This window comes from Trachemys scripta, chromosome 15, assembly GCF_013100865.1.
Source record: "Trachemys scripta elegans isolate TJP31775 chromosome 15, CAS_Tse_1.0, whole genome shotgun sequence".
NCBI lineage: Eukaryota > Metazoa > Chordata > Testudines > Emydidae > Trachemys > Trachemys scripta.
In genome coordinates, this window is record NC_048312.1 from 5565867 (window position 1) to 5584562 (window position 18696).

Here is an 18696-nt window from a genome sequence, read left to right on the forward strand (position 1 = left end):
CCCTTTAAAAAAACAACATTTAAGTATCTGCAGGCAACTTTGATCTTGTTTAGTTGATAAAGATTTAAGCTTGACTTCCTTAATTCTGAATGGCATCATTTTTTTTAATAAAGTATTTAAATAGTCTAGTATGCCTTCAGTTGTACTCTTGCAGTCTGGTTTGAATAGAACATAAATGAGCCTGCAAATAAAAGTTCATGATCCAGTAACTGATTGGAGTAGCTTAGTACACCTGCCTATTGGTATGTTCATAATACCGTTTCATATGTTTCTAGTTCTCTAGTTTTATAGTTGTGTTGAATGTGAGTAGAGAGTTTTTGAATTTTATGTAATTTGGGTAAGTTGCCACTTAAAGAAGCTTCTTCTAGAAAAATGTGTTTTCAGCAACTTCACACTGTAAAACTGGTATATTAAGCTAATGGATAATTCCAAGCATTGCAGGGCTCTTTTATGGAGAGACTGTAAAGGTGTGAACGCGGGTGTCAAGGAATCATTGAAATGGAAGAAACTGGGATTGAGTCAAAGAGGGGAGGTATAATTTAAGACACAGCTTAGACATTCTGGGCATAGGGGTGAGTAAATCTGCATAATGTTTTTTGGTGTCTGTAATATGTTAGAGTATAGTTGTATTCAACAGCATTTTTGTTTCAAATGTTTTGTTAAAAACATCAGTGAATGTTTTCTCTCTTAGAACAATGATGTTACTCTCTTGAAGCAATACTGTATATGATTAAAGGCTTAGTCCTAGTTAATGTTAATGCTCTTTGATTTTTCTTAAATCAAAGGCAATGACAACTATTTCCTGATGCCTATCTTTCAGTTCTCAGTGTTAGCTGGCACTTAGCTGAAACTAAGTAATTGCATCATAACTAAAACATTTTGTATACACTTTGTACACTATTCAAAAACAGAAGTATTAACACATCCTAGTTTAGAATTTTATTCTCAATTAATGTATTAACTCTGATGGTTGTGGGTCATGCTAGTGTTCTTTACTTATAATGCATTTACATTTGGTTATTCCTCAAATACCTGTGTGTATTGTGTTTTTCTTTGTTTAACCAAACGTGAATCTCCATTGTAGATGCTTTTACTGATTCAGCCATTGGTGTTAAAGTAAATGGTGAACACAAAGAAAAGGACCTTGAACCATGGGATGGGGGTGAGACCACTACCACTGAGGATCTTGAGGCTTTAGAGACAGATGTTGTAAGTAAACTTATTTATCATACATTGAAAACTTTCTAGAAAACAAGTTGTTTTGCCCCATGGTATCCCTTAATTTCAATCTAGAATGGAATTTTAGTTGAAATTAAACTGTTTAAATAACACGGCTGTGTAGTGTAAACGTGTATTGTCATGAAAATTCATCATTTGCCAATGGATATCACAGTTTCCCCTACAGTTTTAAAAGGAATAACGGAATCTCAGACACCACTGTGATGGTGTTTAGTTGAAGTGCCGAAACGCCCTCTCTGAGGGTCCTGAATTGGAGACTGGTCTTGAATGAGTTTCTACCTCTATTACATTGTCTTGATTTGCTGTGTGTGGTATAGTGACTAGTTTTATGCTACAGTGCAGCCTTTTTACCAAAGGACACAGTTTGTAATATGTAAGAATAAGAAAAAATTAGTATTGTAGATTAGAGGAGACTAACAATATGGCTCAAGAAATCTTTGTTCTGTAATGTTGCTGAGATCACTTACCTTATGAATACTAATATTTAAATAGGTCATGTTCTTTCTATATATACACCTTATTGGGTCATCAGCTATTAAATATTTATAAAAGTATTGTAGTAAACATTCTGTATGTTTTGTAAAAATAACAAAATCTTAGTAATGCTGTTACTGTGGCACACAACACTTCACTAAGAAGTGGGGAGATAAAGTTGCTTTTGTGTGAGATCAAGGAGGGTCTCCCATTAGATACTTGTGTTGGTAGTGCATTTGAAAAGTTCCAGTACTTGCCACAGGGAGGAACACTGCATCCATTTCTGAAATGTGGAATATCTGATTACCATTTTCTGCAAAGGAATCAAAGCTTTTGGCCAATGTAAGCCAGTTCATCATATAGTGCTGAATGAGAAGACACTATCAGCAATACTGGATTTTGAGGGTAAAATATATGTTAGATACTGTTTTGGGTTTGTAATTTCACTATCTGATTGGTAAATCCAGGAGTAAAGGCAAAAGTTTAAACTTTCTGGCAGCAGCCATAAATTTTAGGGAAATGTTTCCAGTGTCATTTTGAAAAATAAACCTCATTTTCTTCTAGTCTAATGGATGGGATCCTAATGACATGTTTCGTTACAATGAAGAAAATTATGGCATAGTATCAACTTATGACAGCAGTTTATCTTCGTATACGTAAGTTCCAAAATATTTTGTTCTTAGATTTGTATTAATATTCTCCATAGCTCATCTTCGGGTTATAAATTTAGATGCAGAATTTTTACCTACTTTCTGGAGTGATAAATACAAATGATACACACTGCAACTTTGTACTATTGCAGCTAATTTCAGTGGCGTTGTGATCCCCACTTGCTAGGTCGCAATGTCGCTCACTCAAATTTGGCCTGGGTGCCCCTCCATCATGGCGGAGGGCTAGGTGGGCCAAATTTTAATGAGTGGTGTTGCGATGTGGCACCCAAGGTTGCAGTGCTACTCAAATTTGGTTTTAGGCATGCATGTGTGTTTGTGTGGTTTTTTTTTAATGGTACTTTAACTGACCGCAACTTCTAAGAAATTGTCCTCTCAATCTTTGAACCAAAAAACTCATAACTTTCTTAGCCTTACTTAACAAAACTTTGGCCCTGCTGCTGTAACCCCTCTATACTTTTTTGAACTGTAAATATCTCTCTTGTGTCTGTGTCCTCTGATAGCTATGGGAGCAGACTAAAAGATGACTTTAAATCTCAAGGGAAAAATTCACTGTTTCCCAATCATTGCAAGAGCAACACAAGCAAAATTGGTTCTGTATTTCTCCCACTAAATTGTGGGAGATTGTCGTTGGAGGAGGGGGAAGAAGGCTGGCTTTCTTTGAACATGCTAAACTCCTGTTGTTTGAATGTTTTTTTTTTTTTTTTTTTTTTTAAAAGTGTTTCTGGCAAAGGATTCATTGTCCGATTCTGTTGTTCCTGAGTTTGAATACTTATTTTACATTTGCAGCTGTGCTTCAACAACTTCATAAACTAGATACTTACACGCCAACAAGCATATTTGATTAATTCTTGTGCTGATAAACTGTTGTATATCAAGGTGGTAGGCACCTTAGTAATGCCTAACATAGGTAGACAATTGTGTGTTGACTCTCACCTTCATTTCACTTTTTCTTGACCGCTCCTTGATACAGACTGTGAAAACGCACTTTCTCTACCACTTTTCAGGTTGCCATCAATACTGCTCCGTGGATAGGCATTTTTTCATATAAAAGTTCTGTTCATGTTTTTAAAATGTATTCTGGACTTCCATATCCATTTGACAAGCTTCTTTTGTCTAGAGCAGAGGTTCCCAAACTTTTTTTTATTGCGTACCCACTTCCAGACCGACCAGCTGACCACATACCCCATCCCTTCTCATCACTGATACGTTGTGTATTCTTCTTAACACTATCTGTCTTTAGCCATCTGTCCATATTTCACTGTTACGAACAGATATAGTTATAGTGTGACACATACAACTGACAAAGTTCTGAGCTCAGTTAGAATGGACAGTTGCTGGGCAACTGAACCCGTCCTGAATGGTGATTGGAAGTGAGGGCTCTGTACATCAGTGTATCTCTGTTCTCATTCGTACATCTTGATGTAAATTAACTACCGTATTTTATATAATAAATTCCCATAGTTTTAAAGCTCTGACTGAGTAGCCTATTATGAAAATGCAATAAATAAAATAATTAATAGATAAAATCCAGCATTACACAATATCTCCCATGTACCCTCAAATATGTCTGTACCCCCATTGGTTTCGCGTACCATAGTTTGGGAACCCCTGCTCTAGAGAGAGTGCCAAGATATTTGAAAGCTGAAATTATCTGATGGGAGGACCAATCCCTTGTGCTCTAGGTGTTTAAGTCTTACTCCATTGTCAAGAATTTAAAAAAAAGTTGTTGTGGCCTAAAGGTAGTATTGTGTTCTGTTTGTAGCAGCAGCTCCATTTGAGCTCTGTCATTGATGGTCTTTGGATTAAGTGCTGTGTGAGCTGTCATGTTAATCTTATCCCTGCGTGAAGTTGGAAAGCAGGATTTCACTCAGCATTTTAGTGACTGGAAGGAGAAAGATGTTAAATGATTTCGTGTCTGCTGCAGAAGTGTCAAGTTCTTCTTAGAGCAGTGTCCCTGTGGGTGCTCCACTTCAGGGGCACCTGCACCTTTGATGGAAATTTTTGGTAGCTGTGCCTGTCTGGCCTGTGAATGCGCAAAGGCTATATGGGGCTGTGCGGGCAAACCACCCTCAGTTCCTTCTCAACCACCGTTGGCCTGAGATGGAGTCAAGTGTGTGCCTGTTCTGTCATATTTAGCTTTTTCTCAGATAGATACTTACCTTAGTGTTACGGTTGGTGGAACAATTGTTCTTTTTGTTTTATCTTTTCTTAAAAAAAACAAACAACCCCACCCCCTTTTTAGTCATAGAGGTAGTTGTATAGTTAAGAGATTTACCCTTTTAGGGGTTAAATTTTTGCCAGTTTTGCTCAGGAATGCTGGGCTCCCTGGGATTTAAAAGGTGCCTCTCTTGTCCTGAGGCTATTCTGATGAAGCTGCCATGCCTCCCCCACCTCCTATGGCAGATGACTTCAGTCAGTTTCAGAACCTGATGATGTGGATTGCTGACATGCAGACTCTCTTGGAGGAGGTTCAGGAGTCCCATCATAAACTCCTAGATATTTCACATACTTCCACATCTATGAAGATTGCCATTTTAGTCAATGACATTCTTGTGGAGCCCGCTCACATGGTTTGGCAAAACCCTGCTACCACACTGCATATCTTCAAGAGGGAGGATAAAAATATGTTCCAGTTAAAGAATCGGACTTTCTGTTTTTTCACCCAGCTCTGAATTCTCTAGTAGTGGAGGCTGTTAATGAACAAGGCAGACAGCATAACTTGAAGTCCACCCTGTACAGTAGGGACCCACCACAGGCTTGAGCTTTTTGGTTGTAAATCTTACGCTTCAGCCACACTTCAGGATAACAAACCGTCAGGCACTCATGGGAAAATACAACTGTTTCACTAATATAATTAAATGTGTTATGAGTTAGCATCTACCAGATGAATTGGGACCAGTTTAAATCCATTATACAAGGTCCGTTCCTGGCAAAGATATCACTCCAGGCCTCCTTGGCTGCGGCAGATCCTGCAGCATGGTCCCTCTTCACTGCATGGGTCATGAGAAGAGTGTCTTGGGTACAGCTGCTGGGCTTTACAAGAGAGGTTGAGTATTCTCGAAGGCTTACCCTTTGATGCTTGCAAGCTCTTTGTGGACTTAACTAATACATCTCTTCACACTTTAAAGGACTCAAGAGCCATGCTGCGATCCCTAGGGATTTACGTTCTTGTAAAGAAAAAAGAGATTTAGTAGGTCTCAGGCAGTCCAAAGAACACGCCCAGACCCATATTCAAAGTATTGTAGACCCTCTGAACCCCCAGCAAAGAAACTAAGATACTCAAGAAACCTCCTTCAGCTACATTTTCTCAGCCTTCTGTGTCCTCCAAGCGACAGTTTTGGTGGAGTGGTAGAAAGGGATCTAGGGGTTATAGTGGACCACAAGCTAAATATGAGTCAACAGTGTGATGCTGTTGCAAAAAAAGCAAACATGATTCTGGGATGTATTAACAGGTGTGTTGTGAGCAAGACACGAGAAGTCATTCTTCCGCTCTACTCTGCTCTGGTTAGGCCTCAGCTGGAGTATTGTGTCCAGTTCTGGGCGCCGCATTTTAAAAAAGATGTGGAGAAATTGGAAAGGGTCCAAAGAAGAGCAACAAGAATGATTAAAGGTCTTGAGAACATGACCTATGAAGGAAGGCTGAAAGAATTGGGTTTGTTTAGTTTGGAAAAGAGAAGACTGAGAGGGGACATGATAGCAGTTTTCAGGTATCTAAAAGGGTGTCATAAGGAGGAGGGAGAGAACTTGTTCACCTTAGCCTCTAAGGATAGAACCAGAAACAATGGGTTTAAACTGCAGCAAGGGAGGTCTAGGTTGGACATTAGGAAAAAGTTCCTAACTGTCAGGGTGGTTAAACACTGGAACAAATTGCCTAGGGAGGTTGTGGAATCTCCGTCTCTGGAGATATTTAAGAGTAGGTTAGATAAATGTCTATCAGGGATGGTCTAGACAGTATTTGGTCCTGCCATGCGGGCAGGGGACTGGACTCGATGACCTCTCGAGGTCCCTTCCAGTCCTATAATCTATGAATCTATGAAAGTCTCAACCATTCAACTGACAAGTTCTTATAGCTGCAGCATCTTGGCTCCCTCCCTCCCTCCCTCCTTTCAGATGCCTCCTTTCTCATTTTCAGGGTGCATCGGAGCATATAATGTTGGACAAATAGGCCCTGGAAGTTTATAACATATGGTTACGCTGTTTCAAATCTGTCTCTCCCCTCTTCAGGGACTTCTCTCATGACCAGTTGCTAGAGCCGCAGGTGACCTCTCTTCTACATTTAGGAACACATAGAGCCAGTTCCTGTGCAACACAGGGGAAGAGTATTCAATTCAGAGTACTTCCTGATTCCAAAAAAGAATGGAGGGTGGAGGCAAATTTTAGATCTCCGGTCTCTAAACAAATATGTAAAGCAACAGAAATTGCAACAATAATTCCTTCTATTAGAAGTAGGAGATTGGTTTGCAACTCTAGACCTACAAGATGCATATTTCATGTCACTAATTACCCTTCACACAAGTAGTTTGTTTTCTAAAAAATAAGAGCTATAAATACACGATGCGCCCTTTTGGCCTATCTTCAGCACTGAGGGTATTTTCAAGGATTCTGGCAGTGATTGCCAGTCACCTACGTTGTTTGGGTATAATAGTTTTCCCATTCATGGGTGATTGGTTGATCAGGGCAGATTGTGTTGAGAAGTGTTGACATCAGTAAAGATCATGTGTTCCCTGTTTCCCAGCCTGTGCCTTCAAATCAACCTAGAAAAGTCAGTTTTGACTCTACTACAGAGTATAGATTTTGTAGGAGCTTCCCTGGATGCAGTGAGAAGCAGTGCTTATCCACTGCCAGTACTAACCCATTGGGGGCCCTAAACAGGAATATTTTTGGGCCCTCCCAAACACACATTAATAGGGGCTCCCTTGAGCGGGTTGGGGCTCTCAGCAATTGCTTAGTCTGCTTATGCCTAGTGCCGGCTCTCAGCTTACCTACTATCCAGCAGATTTCTCTCCCTGTCCATCTCATCTCAAAGATTCAGGGCAGTGCTAGGTAGCAGTAAGAGATATGTCAGTATGCATCTTTGTACTGCAGCATGCCAGACTACACCTCCAAGATCTACAGGCATGGCTTCGAACAATTTACAAACCAAGCGAACACAGTCTAGACCTCTCACCGTTTGTTCCACTGTGGGTTCTACGATCACTCCACCGGCGTAAGGACCAAAACCTTCACAGGTGTTCCATGCTTGCAGATTCCCCCTACCGTAGTGATAACATCAGGTGCTTCACTTTTGGGTTGGAGGGGCACATCTGAGATCTCACAAGGTACAGGGAAAGTGGTCTCGACAAGAATAGCTTCTCCATATCAATCTTTTGGAATTGAGAACCATCAAAAATGCTTGTCTACACTGTCTACTACTAATCAAATTGAAATCAGTAAAGATAATGCCAGAAAACGTAGTATGTATGTATTATATCAACCATCAGGGAGGCACATGTTCCTCCATCTCTCTGTGCCAAAGTGATAAAACTCTGGAATTGGTACATAGCCAACCACATAGTCATCTGAGCTTCTTACAGGCCAGGTATTCAGAACACCACGGCAGGCAACCTCACCAGATGTTTCTTCCTAAACTACGAGTTCTCCACATAATATTCATAGTCTAGGAGTTCCCGGAGGTTGATCTGTTTGCTATGGCAACCAGTGCAAAATGCATCAGGTATTGCTCTGGAGGGAGGCTTGATCCCCAATCCATCAGAGACATGTTCCTCATCTCATGGGTGAAAGCACTTCTGTATGAACACTGCTACTGTTAAAGGTACTCAACAAGATCAAACAAGATTGATCCAGAGCCTCATTGATTGCACCAATGTGGCTAAGAAGGGTCTGGTATCCCTACTGATCACATCTCGCCCTTTTTGGAAACTTCTGATCAGTCCTCGCCTACTGATGATTACTTCCACTGAATTTCAAAAGGACTTGAATGCCTTATTTCCTTGGGATCCTCTGGAAATTCCAGTTATAGAGCTTCAGCTTTAGAGTTGAACTGAAAGGAGAAACAACCTTAACTTTAGTTCTTGATAGCTAATTCTCCTATCTTTAACAGTGTAGAAAACTGGAGTCTCACTTGGCATTAGTGATGAAGGACATCTTTAGTCCTGGGGGGAATGCTGCACCTTGAACTCGGACTTTGGTCAGCAAGGAAATAACTTAGAATTTGGCCAATTTCTAAAATTAGAAATAACGTGTAGGTTAAAAAACAACCTTTCATTTCATCTTGAACTGTTTTCTTGTTCTTGTGGGTTTGTTAAACTTAGCTTTATGTAAATGTATTTTTTTGTGGATTATCTGTACACTTATAAATTTCAAATATATTTTTCTCTGCCTTCCCATTGTGTCTTTTAGGGTGCCCTTAGAGAGGGATAATTCAGAAGAATTTTTAAAACGGGAAGCAAGAGCAGCTCAGTTAGCAGAAGAAATTGAATCAAGTGCCCAGTACAAAGCTCGGGTTGCCTTGGAAAACGATGACCGGACAGAAGAAGAAAAATATACTGCTGTTCAGAGAAATTCAAGTGAACGAGAAGGACATGGTGTGAACACTAGGTATTTAAAGGGAAAAATACTACTCATAGTTTGTTAAAGATAAACGTAGTACAGTAGTAATTTACTCATTGAGACTTATTTGTCTTTGCCAGTTATTATGGCTGTTTTTAAAAAAGAAAAGACAAATTGTCTTGAGAGTAGGGAAGAAACCGTGTAATCAGTGTATTGAATTCACACAAACTTCAGGAAATAGCAATGTAGGCTCTGCATGTCACATATCAAAGCATCTAAAATACCCCAAAAAACCTTGAAAATTCAGCATTAAATTATCGAGCGTCCTGCAGGATTATAGAAACCACACTGTGAGGGCTTACATGCAGTACGTAGCTGTCGATACTATATGTAAGTATTCTTTTTGTTCTGAAATTAAACCATTAAAAGAGTACAAAATTTGAACTAGGAGGTGTAGGATTTACCTTCATTTTGATTGGAGTGGGGAAGGTACATACAAGTAAAGTTTATTTGTTCTTTGACTGGTCAGATAATTGCTTATTTTCCATCTCTGGCTATAACACTGAAAGGAATTTTCTGTTCCAGGGAAAGCAAGTATGTTCCAACTGGACAACGAAATAGAGATGTTCTGTCCTGGGGAGGAGGCAGACAAAATTCACCAAGGATGGGCCAGTCTGGATCGGGCCCCTCAATTTCAAGATCTGGATCCCATACTTCAGACTTTAGTCCTAATTCTGGAGCAGACCAAAGAGTAGTTAATGGAGGCAAGTATCTCAGTTAAATCAATGAGTCTTAATTGAGTGACTTCTTGTTTCTAAAAATGTGGCAACTATGAAGTTATGTGAAATACTGATCACAAAACCATCATACAACTAAAATAGCAAAAACTGATGTTCCTTTTTCCAAGGATAAGTCACTCTAGTATATAGAGTTCATGGTTTTCACTCTGGTTTAACCTTTTATTGCTATCTGATAATGAACACTTAAATATTTGCTCAACTACATTGTGGGTAGTTTCATGCAGCTGAGAACTTAATTTGTTTATCTTCTGCTAAAACACCTTAAACTTGAAGGGGAAGATGGACCTTTAGATGACTGATACATGTTTCTGTAGTGTTACATGAAGTCTTGTACGTATTAAATTAGTGACTATCAGCTTTGTGTTGTGGGTGGGTGTGAGAAGAGTTGAAGTACTGATCTCCAGATGTCAAACTAGTCTCTGGTGTGACTTGGGAAAGAGGCAGCAGTATAAGAAGAAATAGCACTTGGCACTCTTGTATGAGGACCCAATCCAACTTCCTCTGAAAGCAGTGTAAAGGACCCATTGATTTCGGTGTGAGTTAGTGTGGCGTGATTAAGATATGCAGTAGGAAGGAAAAACAACTGGGTAGAGAGGGAAGGTCTCCAGAAGTTTTCTCTCCAGATAAATACTCTTGAGTATCTTCGGCTGTGTGTACGTTTGTGTACCTATATATATATCTGTAACTGAGCGAAGTGCAGCACTGTTTCCTTTAACAGAGCTAATTGAGTCCTATATGCTGCGAACTGGACGTTCAGTTGTTGGCATGTGTTGCTTATTGAGTTCAGTAATACGCCAGCCTCGTTGGAATACTTTGATTTTTTTTAAAAAACCTAACATTTAAAGATGTGGAGAAATAAAACAGCACATAATACTCAAGTGTGGCACTCTGGGGAGGAGACCTGGGCAATACCTAGATAAAGGTAAGTGATGTTTACTATTTAAATATTTTTCCTTTAAACGTTCTGATCTGCAGCACTCAACTACTGCCCAAACAGTATAAATTTTGTTTGAAATCTACATTTCGTGCCTGTATTGTTCATTGTATTAGTTTATTGAATGTACATCAGTCAGAAGTTTATGCATTATGTTCTTAAATTAGGAAGTTGGTTGCTTTGTTTCAAAAACAAATTTTAAATAAGCCCTCTACGAAAGTGGTAGGGGCACAAATGTCAGACTTCAGACACTGAACACCGCTGTTTTTTGTAAAGATATACTTTCTATAGTTGGTATCGCTCATTGTCATTAAGTTTGATAAGTAATAGCTTGCATAGTCAATACTGTATGTGAATCATTGTATGAGATCCTTTAGTAGCTATTTATGCATCTTATCTAGAGAAATGTGTCCTGAGAAACATGTATATAAACAGGCTAACAGATTAAGCTTTAAGCTTTAACTATCTATTCCTCAGTAGTATTTGTAGATCCTAAATTAACCCTTTGGGGAGCTCATGAGCCATTCAGATATTAAATTTGACCAATCTCGAAGAGGGGAAAACAACCTAACAGGGATCATTCTACCACTTGTAGAAATGAATGAATTTGTCCCCAAAGGGTTAATCATATGAAAAATCATTTTGTCATATTTTACTTTTTTTTCTGTTTACCTTTTTCCCCCCATAATTTTTCTTTAGTTTTTATACTTTCCTTCATATCATTTGTTCTGTCAGGTGTTCCCTGGCCATCGCCTTGCCCATCTCCTTCCTCTCGCCCACCTTCTCGCTACCAGTCAGGTCCCAACTCTCTTCCACCTCGGGCAGCCACCCCTACAAGGCCGCCCTCCAGGCCCCCCTCGCGGCCGTCCAGGCCCCCGTCTCACCCCTCTGCTCATGGTTCTCCAGCTCCTGTCTCTACTATGCCTAAACGCATGTCTGCAGAAGGTACAATACCACAATTTGTTCATGTTTTTGTTTGTCTTTGTTTAACTCCTTTGTGAGTTTAATTACAAAATTGTTTTTCCTCTTCATTACTTAACCTATAATTTGTGTTTAACTTTAGTTTATCAGACTATTTCTATTAACCTTTTTATTTAAAGAAACTTTACAAAAACAAAATATAAAGCTGTGAAATTTCCCGAGTTGGTATGAAATAAACTCAGCTTTGTAACGCTGCTCAGTGTCTTAACCTAGCAAACGGCAACACACAGGGCCTGGCAGTTTTTTAGAAGGCTTTCTTAGGAATGTTATTTTTAGGATTGCTCTAAAAATCTCAAGCATTTTGTCATGTTGTACCACATACAACAGTTAACCAGACTCATTCCAACTGCTTACTCACAGATCCCCAAATCCTGTTTTTGATAAAAGTGCACTGTGAAAAGAGATTAGAATGAGTTACTTTAAAAATGAACCTGTAGAAAATATTGACATAATTGACGCCTACATCAGTGGGGCAGCAGCGTGGTATACCTTTGGTAGCTAACAGTACATGTAAAGGATCACATTCTTCAATCTCATAGTTATACGTGAAGAAGTGTTCGAACTAAATTTATATATGGTGCACTCCAGTATTATGGTGATAGGCACCTCATGAATGTGTGATTCATAGTCAAATCATGTAAAGAAATAGACAATACTGCATACCAGTGCACTAACTGGAAAGTTGATGGCCCCTCAAAATAGATATTTCAGCAGAAACTTCAGTAAGGGACACAGCAATCTCCGATCAGCTGAATCCATTACTAATATGCTGCGACTTCCCTGCTAGAATCTCAAGATCATCTCTTTCAAAGATGATGGTAATAGACATACCCGCAGGAGTTTCCTTCATTGCTTTTGGCTATCATTGCTAGCCTTAGTGACTAAATAAAATCTTGAGAATCCAGCATGCAAGTTCCACTGTGGTTTTTTTTTTTTTTTTTTTTTTATCTGCTCTGATTCAACAAGTGTGGAATGAAGCATGTTAGATGGTTCAGGTTTCAACACTCCTCCAGAGGAAGTTAGTAGACTAGTTTGTTTGGCTCAGGTCACAGTAAGCAATATTAAAATGCACATAATTCTTGAATTTAAAATTTCTCAGGAAGTAAATTGGTGCTTCAAAATTTTTTTGTTAAAGGCTAATGAAGCTTGTAACTGCTAGAGAATTCATGCTCCGATACCAAGATGATTGGCAAGTTAGGATTCCTAGATTGATTGGACCAGTAATATTCACCCATGTGTCCAATTGCCCTGAACCCATGGAACCCCGGTTATGGTCAACACCTATTGTTACTTTATTGTCCTACTAGAGCTTACTGGAGTTGGAGCTTAGATCCAGTTGTAAAAATGGATAGTAAACTTAGCTACACTTACAGTAAGAGAGATATTAGGTATTCATAGTGTGGGGATGTGTTCTTCTTCCCAGGGCCACCACGGATGTCTCCTAAGGCACAACGGCACCCTCGAGGTCACAGAGTCTCTACTGGTAGGGGTACAATTTCAAGTGGCTTAGAATTTGTATCTCATAATGCACCAGGGGAAGCATCTACTTCTACAGTGGCACGAGGCAGCCCATCAGGTGGGACGTGGTCATCAGTTGTCAGTGGGGGTAGGTATAGCTTGGCTTATTGCAGATGGTTTTCCAGGGATGTTTTTAGAATATTAATGTTAAGCAGAATCTTAAACTTCCAGGCAGTTCAGCCTTTGAATAAACATCAGATCTGCTAAATGATTGTATTATTGCCTTAACTTCAAAGGGGTTGTTCCGTCAACTGTTTGCTGCAATTAAACATAATTGAAAGGAAGGAAAATGCCTAGGAGTTAGCTGAAAGGAAGTGTAGTCCTAAGAAAGCTATTGGAAGAGGCGAGTAACAGTGTATAGGCCCCATTCCCACAACTATACCTCAGTAACTGCTGTGTGACTAAATTCATGTGCAGTTGTATATGAACAAGAACCTTGGGTAGAGAGGGGAAAGTAAGAGTGATAGACCAAGAAAAGTTGGAGTTCTACTTAAGGTGAAGCCTTTATAAGGGAATTCAAAATTACATGTTTCTCTTAAAACTGTCCTACGTTTTAAATTGCTTCCTTTCCATTCTTATAAATCAGGATTACTGTGTACAGTCAGTACAAATAGGTCTGTCTCGTTCTGTTCTAGCTCTGAATTCTTTCAATCAGAATTTTCAGTTAACAGCCTCTTAATTGAAGGCCTAGTATTTAAAGCTTATTTTTATGACACTGAATGTCTACTCTAGAGGCTTTTAAACTCTTTTATAGTGTGGACTGTGTCTTAGTGAGTTAGCAACAGTCAGCCCCCAACAAGTGAGATATAGTCTGGAACTTGAAGCTTAGCACTGCTAGACCTCTAGAAGATTGTGCAATGGTGACACTGTTTTAATGAAAGAATATGTGACTAGATTGTCATTTTGTAATGCATAGCCACATTTTGATAGACTAAGACTATTTCTTAGACCTGCTGCCTTAAGCTTTCTATTTTAGTACAATTCTGTCACTTTCCTTGGTGATTTTTCTTCTTTTTTTATTAACTTACAATAGGGCTATTAACATGAAAACAGGATATTTTTTTAGTCCTTTTTCTTTTGTCTCTCTTGAAGTCACAATCTTCTGGCATCACAGCTAGTTGCTTTCAAGATAATCAATGTCAAAGTAGATTATAATATATGGCAAGGAATAGGCTGGAGGAGCCAGGTGGTCTCCTAAAGAATATTTATTCTGTATGCATCTATTTCTTCTTAGTTATAGAACTTGTGGGGTGGCAGCAAATTTCATATAGAAGTATCTGTCTCAGTGGAATACTTCAGTTTCCCAGTAGGCATCAATCTCTAAAGAGGAGCGTATAAAGCAAGTCATGTGTAAGATACTCATATCCTTCAGTCACTTTTAAAAAAGTGTTTTACATTTGTTTGTATAGCGGGCCACCTCTTTTGCTGTGCCTGAAACTGTGTGTTAATCTGAGCTGTTATGGTTGGACCGATTTGGAATTGCAGCTTCGTTGTAGGACTGCAGGGCAGTGATTGTGTATTGAGGGAATCTTTCTGCAGACAAATCCTACATGTAATCTGAAATGCTGCATTATAAAGAACTAAGAAATGTACCTGAAAGGTAAACAGGTTTTCAATAATTGTATTATGTTGCACTAACTATTTTTAAAGCATGTTCTTAGGCTTCATTTTTCTTTTAAGCACTTAACAGCTATAGGGGCTCAACTATCCTATAACTATTGTTTCTATTTATTCTAGTTCCAAGATTATCCCCTAAAACACACAGGCCTAGGTCGCCAAGACAGAGCAGTGTTGGAAGTACTCCAGCTGGGCCAGCTCTGTCCTCTCCGCAAGCTGGTACTATTCCTACTGAATCAGTTGCCATGCCTGTCCCAGCTGCATCTCCTACTCCTGCCAGTCCTGCATCCAATAGAGCAGTTACCCCATCCAGTGAAGGTAAACTGTCCTGATACTTGAAATTCTTCAGTTTTAGTCTCAAGTGAAGGGAAAGGATATACTGACCCAAACACTACACTTCTTTCCTATTAGAAACAAAATTTTTCTTCTGTTTTGTGCATTTGATTGCATTGTGTTCCACTGTATATAGTCAGTTGAATGTGGGGGTGGGTATCTTACACAGCAACACTGCTGAAAAACGTTTTGATAGGCTAAGGCTATGTCTACACTACAGAGCCGGTGTTCGCATAGCTAGTGTGGCATAGCCCCTACTGTAGATGCAGCATACACCGCCAGAAGGAATTTTTTCTGCTGGTGTAGGAACATCACATCTGGATAACGTTAGCTATGCAGCAGAAGCACTCTTCTGTCTGCATCTGTGCTGGGGGGGTTTGTTGGCATAGCTGTGTCAGTCACGGTTGTGAGGTTGTTCTTGTTTTTTTTTTTTTTTTTTTTTTTTTTTTCATGTCTCTGACTGATATAGCTATGCTAACGCATATTTTAAATGTAGACCAAGCCTAATAAACTTCTCCCCATTCCTCTGTATTTCTCTTAACAGAATGTGTAGCATACAGTTATTGTCATACTTAGTTAAAGGTGACCGGAAAAGATTTTTTTAAAAACTGAATTTGCAGCCTTTTCTTGTGCCCAAAATATCAGCAATATAAAATCAATTTTTTGTTAGCAGAATGCTTGAAGGTCTCAGAACTCCCAAACATCTGTAAAACCTTAATTGAAGAGCCCAGGCGGTTCATTTTTCTAACAGTGGCTTTCTTTATCCAAACTGTTTAAATCTTTCACTTGACTGTTGTGAGTTCTTTTCACTAGTTCTCAAGTCACCATAGTCCTTCAGCCCAGGCAGGCCCTGAATTTCTAATGTAAAATGCAATTTTTTTCCCCAGGTTCTCATTAAACATCATAAAGCATTTAAAAAAATTAAGCCTATTTTTTTTTCCTTTGCAGCTTACCTTTAACAGAATTTTCATAAATGTAAAATGGTTCTTAGCTTCCTCTCCTTCCTCTTATGCTCTCTTCTGGCCTAAAGTTTTCCCTCAAATATTTCTTCCCCTGCAGTTCTTACCATCTTCTTTGAGGTGTGTGTCTATACATAATATATATATTTGAAAGTAACTTTGAATTGAAATTATATTTCTAGCCAAAGATTCCAGGCTTCAGGACCAGAGGCAGAATTCTGCAGCTGGAAACAAGGAAAATGCTAAGCCAAGTGAGATTTCTCCTAGCTTTCCTAAATCTGAAAACAAAGGTTTGTATCTAAAAGTTCCCTTAAATATTTTTAGAGTAATTTAAGGAATTGTAAGCACAAATCCCAGTATCAACTAGTGAAGTTAACATCTTATTAGAGTGACTTTTAGGCAGGTGCTTCAGCTTTCTATAGGTAAGAATTTTTGTTCATGCAGCTGTGAAAGTGAACTTTGCAGAGGGATTATTATTCTTTAACCATTCCATCAAAATTAAAATAAAATATGGAAACACTTCTGTTGACTAGTTTTGTAAAGACCTTGTTTTTAACCAAGCTTAAATGGACCAGAGTTTCCCTTTTAAGTATTATGTTCATGATACATAAGATTTTTGCTTCTTGGATATTATAGGTCTCAGAGTAACAAAAAATAAATGTATGGTTTTGATTCAGGTTTCTTTATAACCTGCTCCGTAGTTGCTCATAGGTCTCAAAAAAATCTTCTATGGGGGGAGGGATAGCTCAGTGGTTTGAGCATTGACCTGCTAAACCCCAGAGTTGTGAGTTCGATCCTTGAGGGGGCCATTTAGGGCTCTGGGGCAAAAATCTGTCTCGGGATTAGTCCTGCTTTGAGCAGGGGGTTGGACTGGATGACCTCCTGAGGTCCCTTCCAACCCTGATATTCTGTGATTATTAATTTTTTTCAGTTTAGTCTCTAGTCTTAACATTTTAATATTTTTGGCCATATGCAATGTAAACTTTAAGGTTATATTATTGCATTGGCGTCTGACAGAGTGCATTGCAGAGTTCCTTAGCTCTACATCTAGGTTTTCCTGTATCTAGAGTGTGGTGTAGCAAAAACGTATGGATCTGCCAAAAAATAACCCTGGTTTCAGGGGTAAGGATTTTTGTGTGTTTAAGAATGCAGTTTGTGGAGTTGTTGTGTAAAACTATAGCTACAATGAAGCAGCAGGTTTTTTTTCTTTCTTTTTTTTTTTTAAAGAAAATAAGCACAAAGATCTACAGTAATGTTGCAAATTTAAAATATGAAATGCAGAAGTTATGTTTCCTAGAAATGGCTGAATAATGTGAGTGGAAAAATTAACAACTAATGGTTATTCAGAAAAATTCATTGACCTAGTCAATTATTCAGTCAGCTCTAGTTTTTGTAGTTAACTTGCACACAGGTTGTACTTTGAATTACTAATTAGGCCAAATTGTTTTGTATTAAAGTTAGAACACTTGCATTTCCTTGTTTATTTTAAATTTGTAACTTGATGTTGTATTACGTGTGTATGTGTGTTCCTTATTGTGAATTATGGCCTGCTGTCATTCTGTTGTAGGTTCTAGTAATATAAAGCACAGAACCTGTTTTTTTTGGGTGGTCTCCATAAAAAGATTAACAGTCCTGTACTTCAAATGGTTTAAAAGCAAGGGTGCTCTCACAACTAATTTGAGAGTGGGAAAAGCAGAATTGAACAAGACTGCTTCAGTTTGGGGAAACAGGAGTGAGTGGCTGCAGTTTCTTGAGATACAGAGCTGCTTCTACTTCTCTCTCTGCTTTGTTTAGAAACATGGGTAGGAGGTTGATACGTTACTGTATCTTTCCTCTTTAGTACAGCTCAAGATTCTGGAGGCTGCATTGTAACTAAATTTAAGGATCTCTGCAGATAAAGCACAAAATGTAACTTAAAATCCCCAAAGTGTAATGTATTTAAGGGAGCACTTAGATAACTGATCAATCAGTTCAGCCCTTAGGGCTTTTCAATTTCTCTTATGCAGTGATTTGGATTAGAATTGCCACTGAATGTTTGCTCCCATTGGAGTAACAACAACTTTCCCAATCAAAGGCATTATCTTTCTTTCTTTCTTGGAAACATGATATTTGTGTTACTGACATGACTCTAGTTATTATAAGTTTTGTTTTATGTGGAGTAGGAGTTTGGGTTTTTCATGTGTATATTATGTTCGGCAGGTGTATCTTCAGCTGCTTCAGAACACAGAAAACAGATTGATGATTTAAAGAAATTTAAGAATGACTTTAGGGTAAGTGTCTTTCATGTGGGTGTTGACTAAAAAGAGAGTTTTATACCGTCCTTTTCCTTTGATGTGCATCTATATTTTCAGTTAAGGAGTTGAGCATATTTATCAATAGGAAAATAGGCCCTTAAATTAATGAGTACATATTGGAATGTCATTCAAACAAACATATTCATATAAGATCGTGACACAAGCCAATATAAACAAAGTCAGTGCTGACTCTCCTTTAATCTGTATGTGGTACTTAAGTGACTCAGACTATTACGCATATGTAAAATGCAGATTATAACGTATATACTTGATCATAAGCCGGTTCGTTTATAAGCCGACCCCCCCCCCCCCTGATAGATAAGTAAA

At 38.7% G+C, this 18696-nt stretch overlaps 1 protein-coding gene across 13 annotated transcripts in view; it reads left to right on the forward strand.

The window, feature by feature from the left end:
* Positions 1-18696, forward strand: part of ATXN2 (ataxin 2) — a 68261-nt gene that overhangs the window by 23120 nt on the left and 26445 nt on the right. For 8 of the 13 annotated variants that reach the window (XM_034791307.1, XM_034791303.1, XM_034791305.1 and 5 more), the window contains 9 exons: positions 1085-1209; positions 2278-2369; positions 8784-8981; positions 9519-9697; positions 11403-11612; positions 13072-13254; positions 14904-15101; positions 16258-16365; positions 18275-18345. In XM_034791307.1, the coding sequence (XP_034647198.1) occupies positions 1085-1209; positions 2278-2369; positions 8784-8981; positions 9519-9697; positions 11403-11612; positions 13072-13254; positions 14904-15101; positions 16258-16365; positions 18275-18345 (1364 nt within the window). The remainder of the gene's footprint in view (positions 1-1084; positions 1210-2277; positions 2370-8783; positions 8982-9518; positions 9698-11402; positions 11613-13071; positions 13255-14903; positions 15102-16257; positions 16366-18274; positions 18346-18696) is intronic. The other 5 variants (XM_034791308.1, XM_034791311.1, XM_034791312.1 and 2 more) reach the window with 5 other exon arrangements.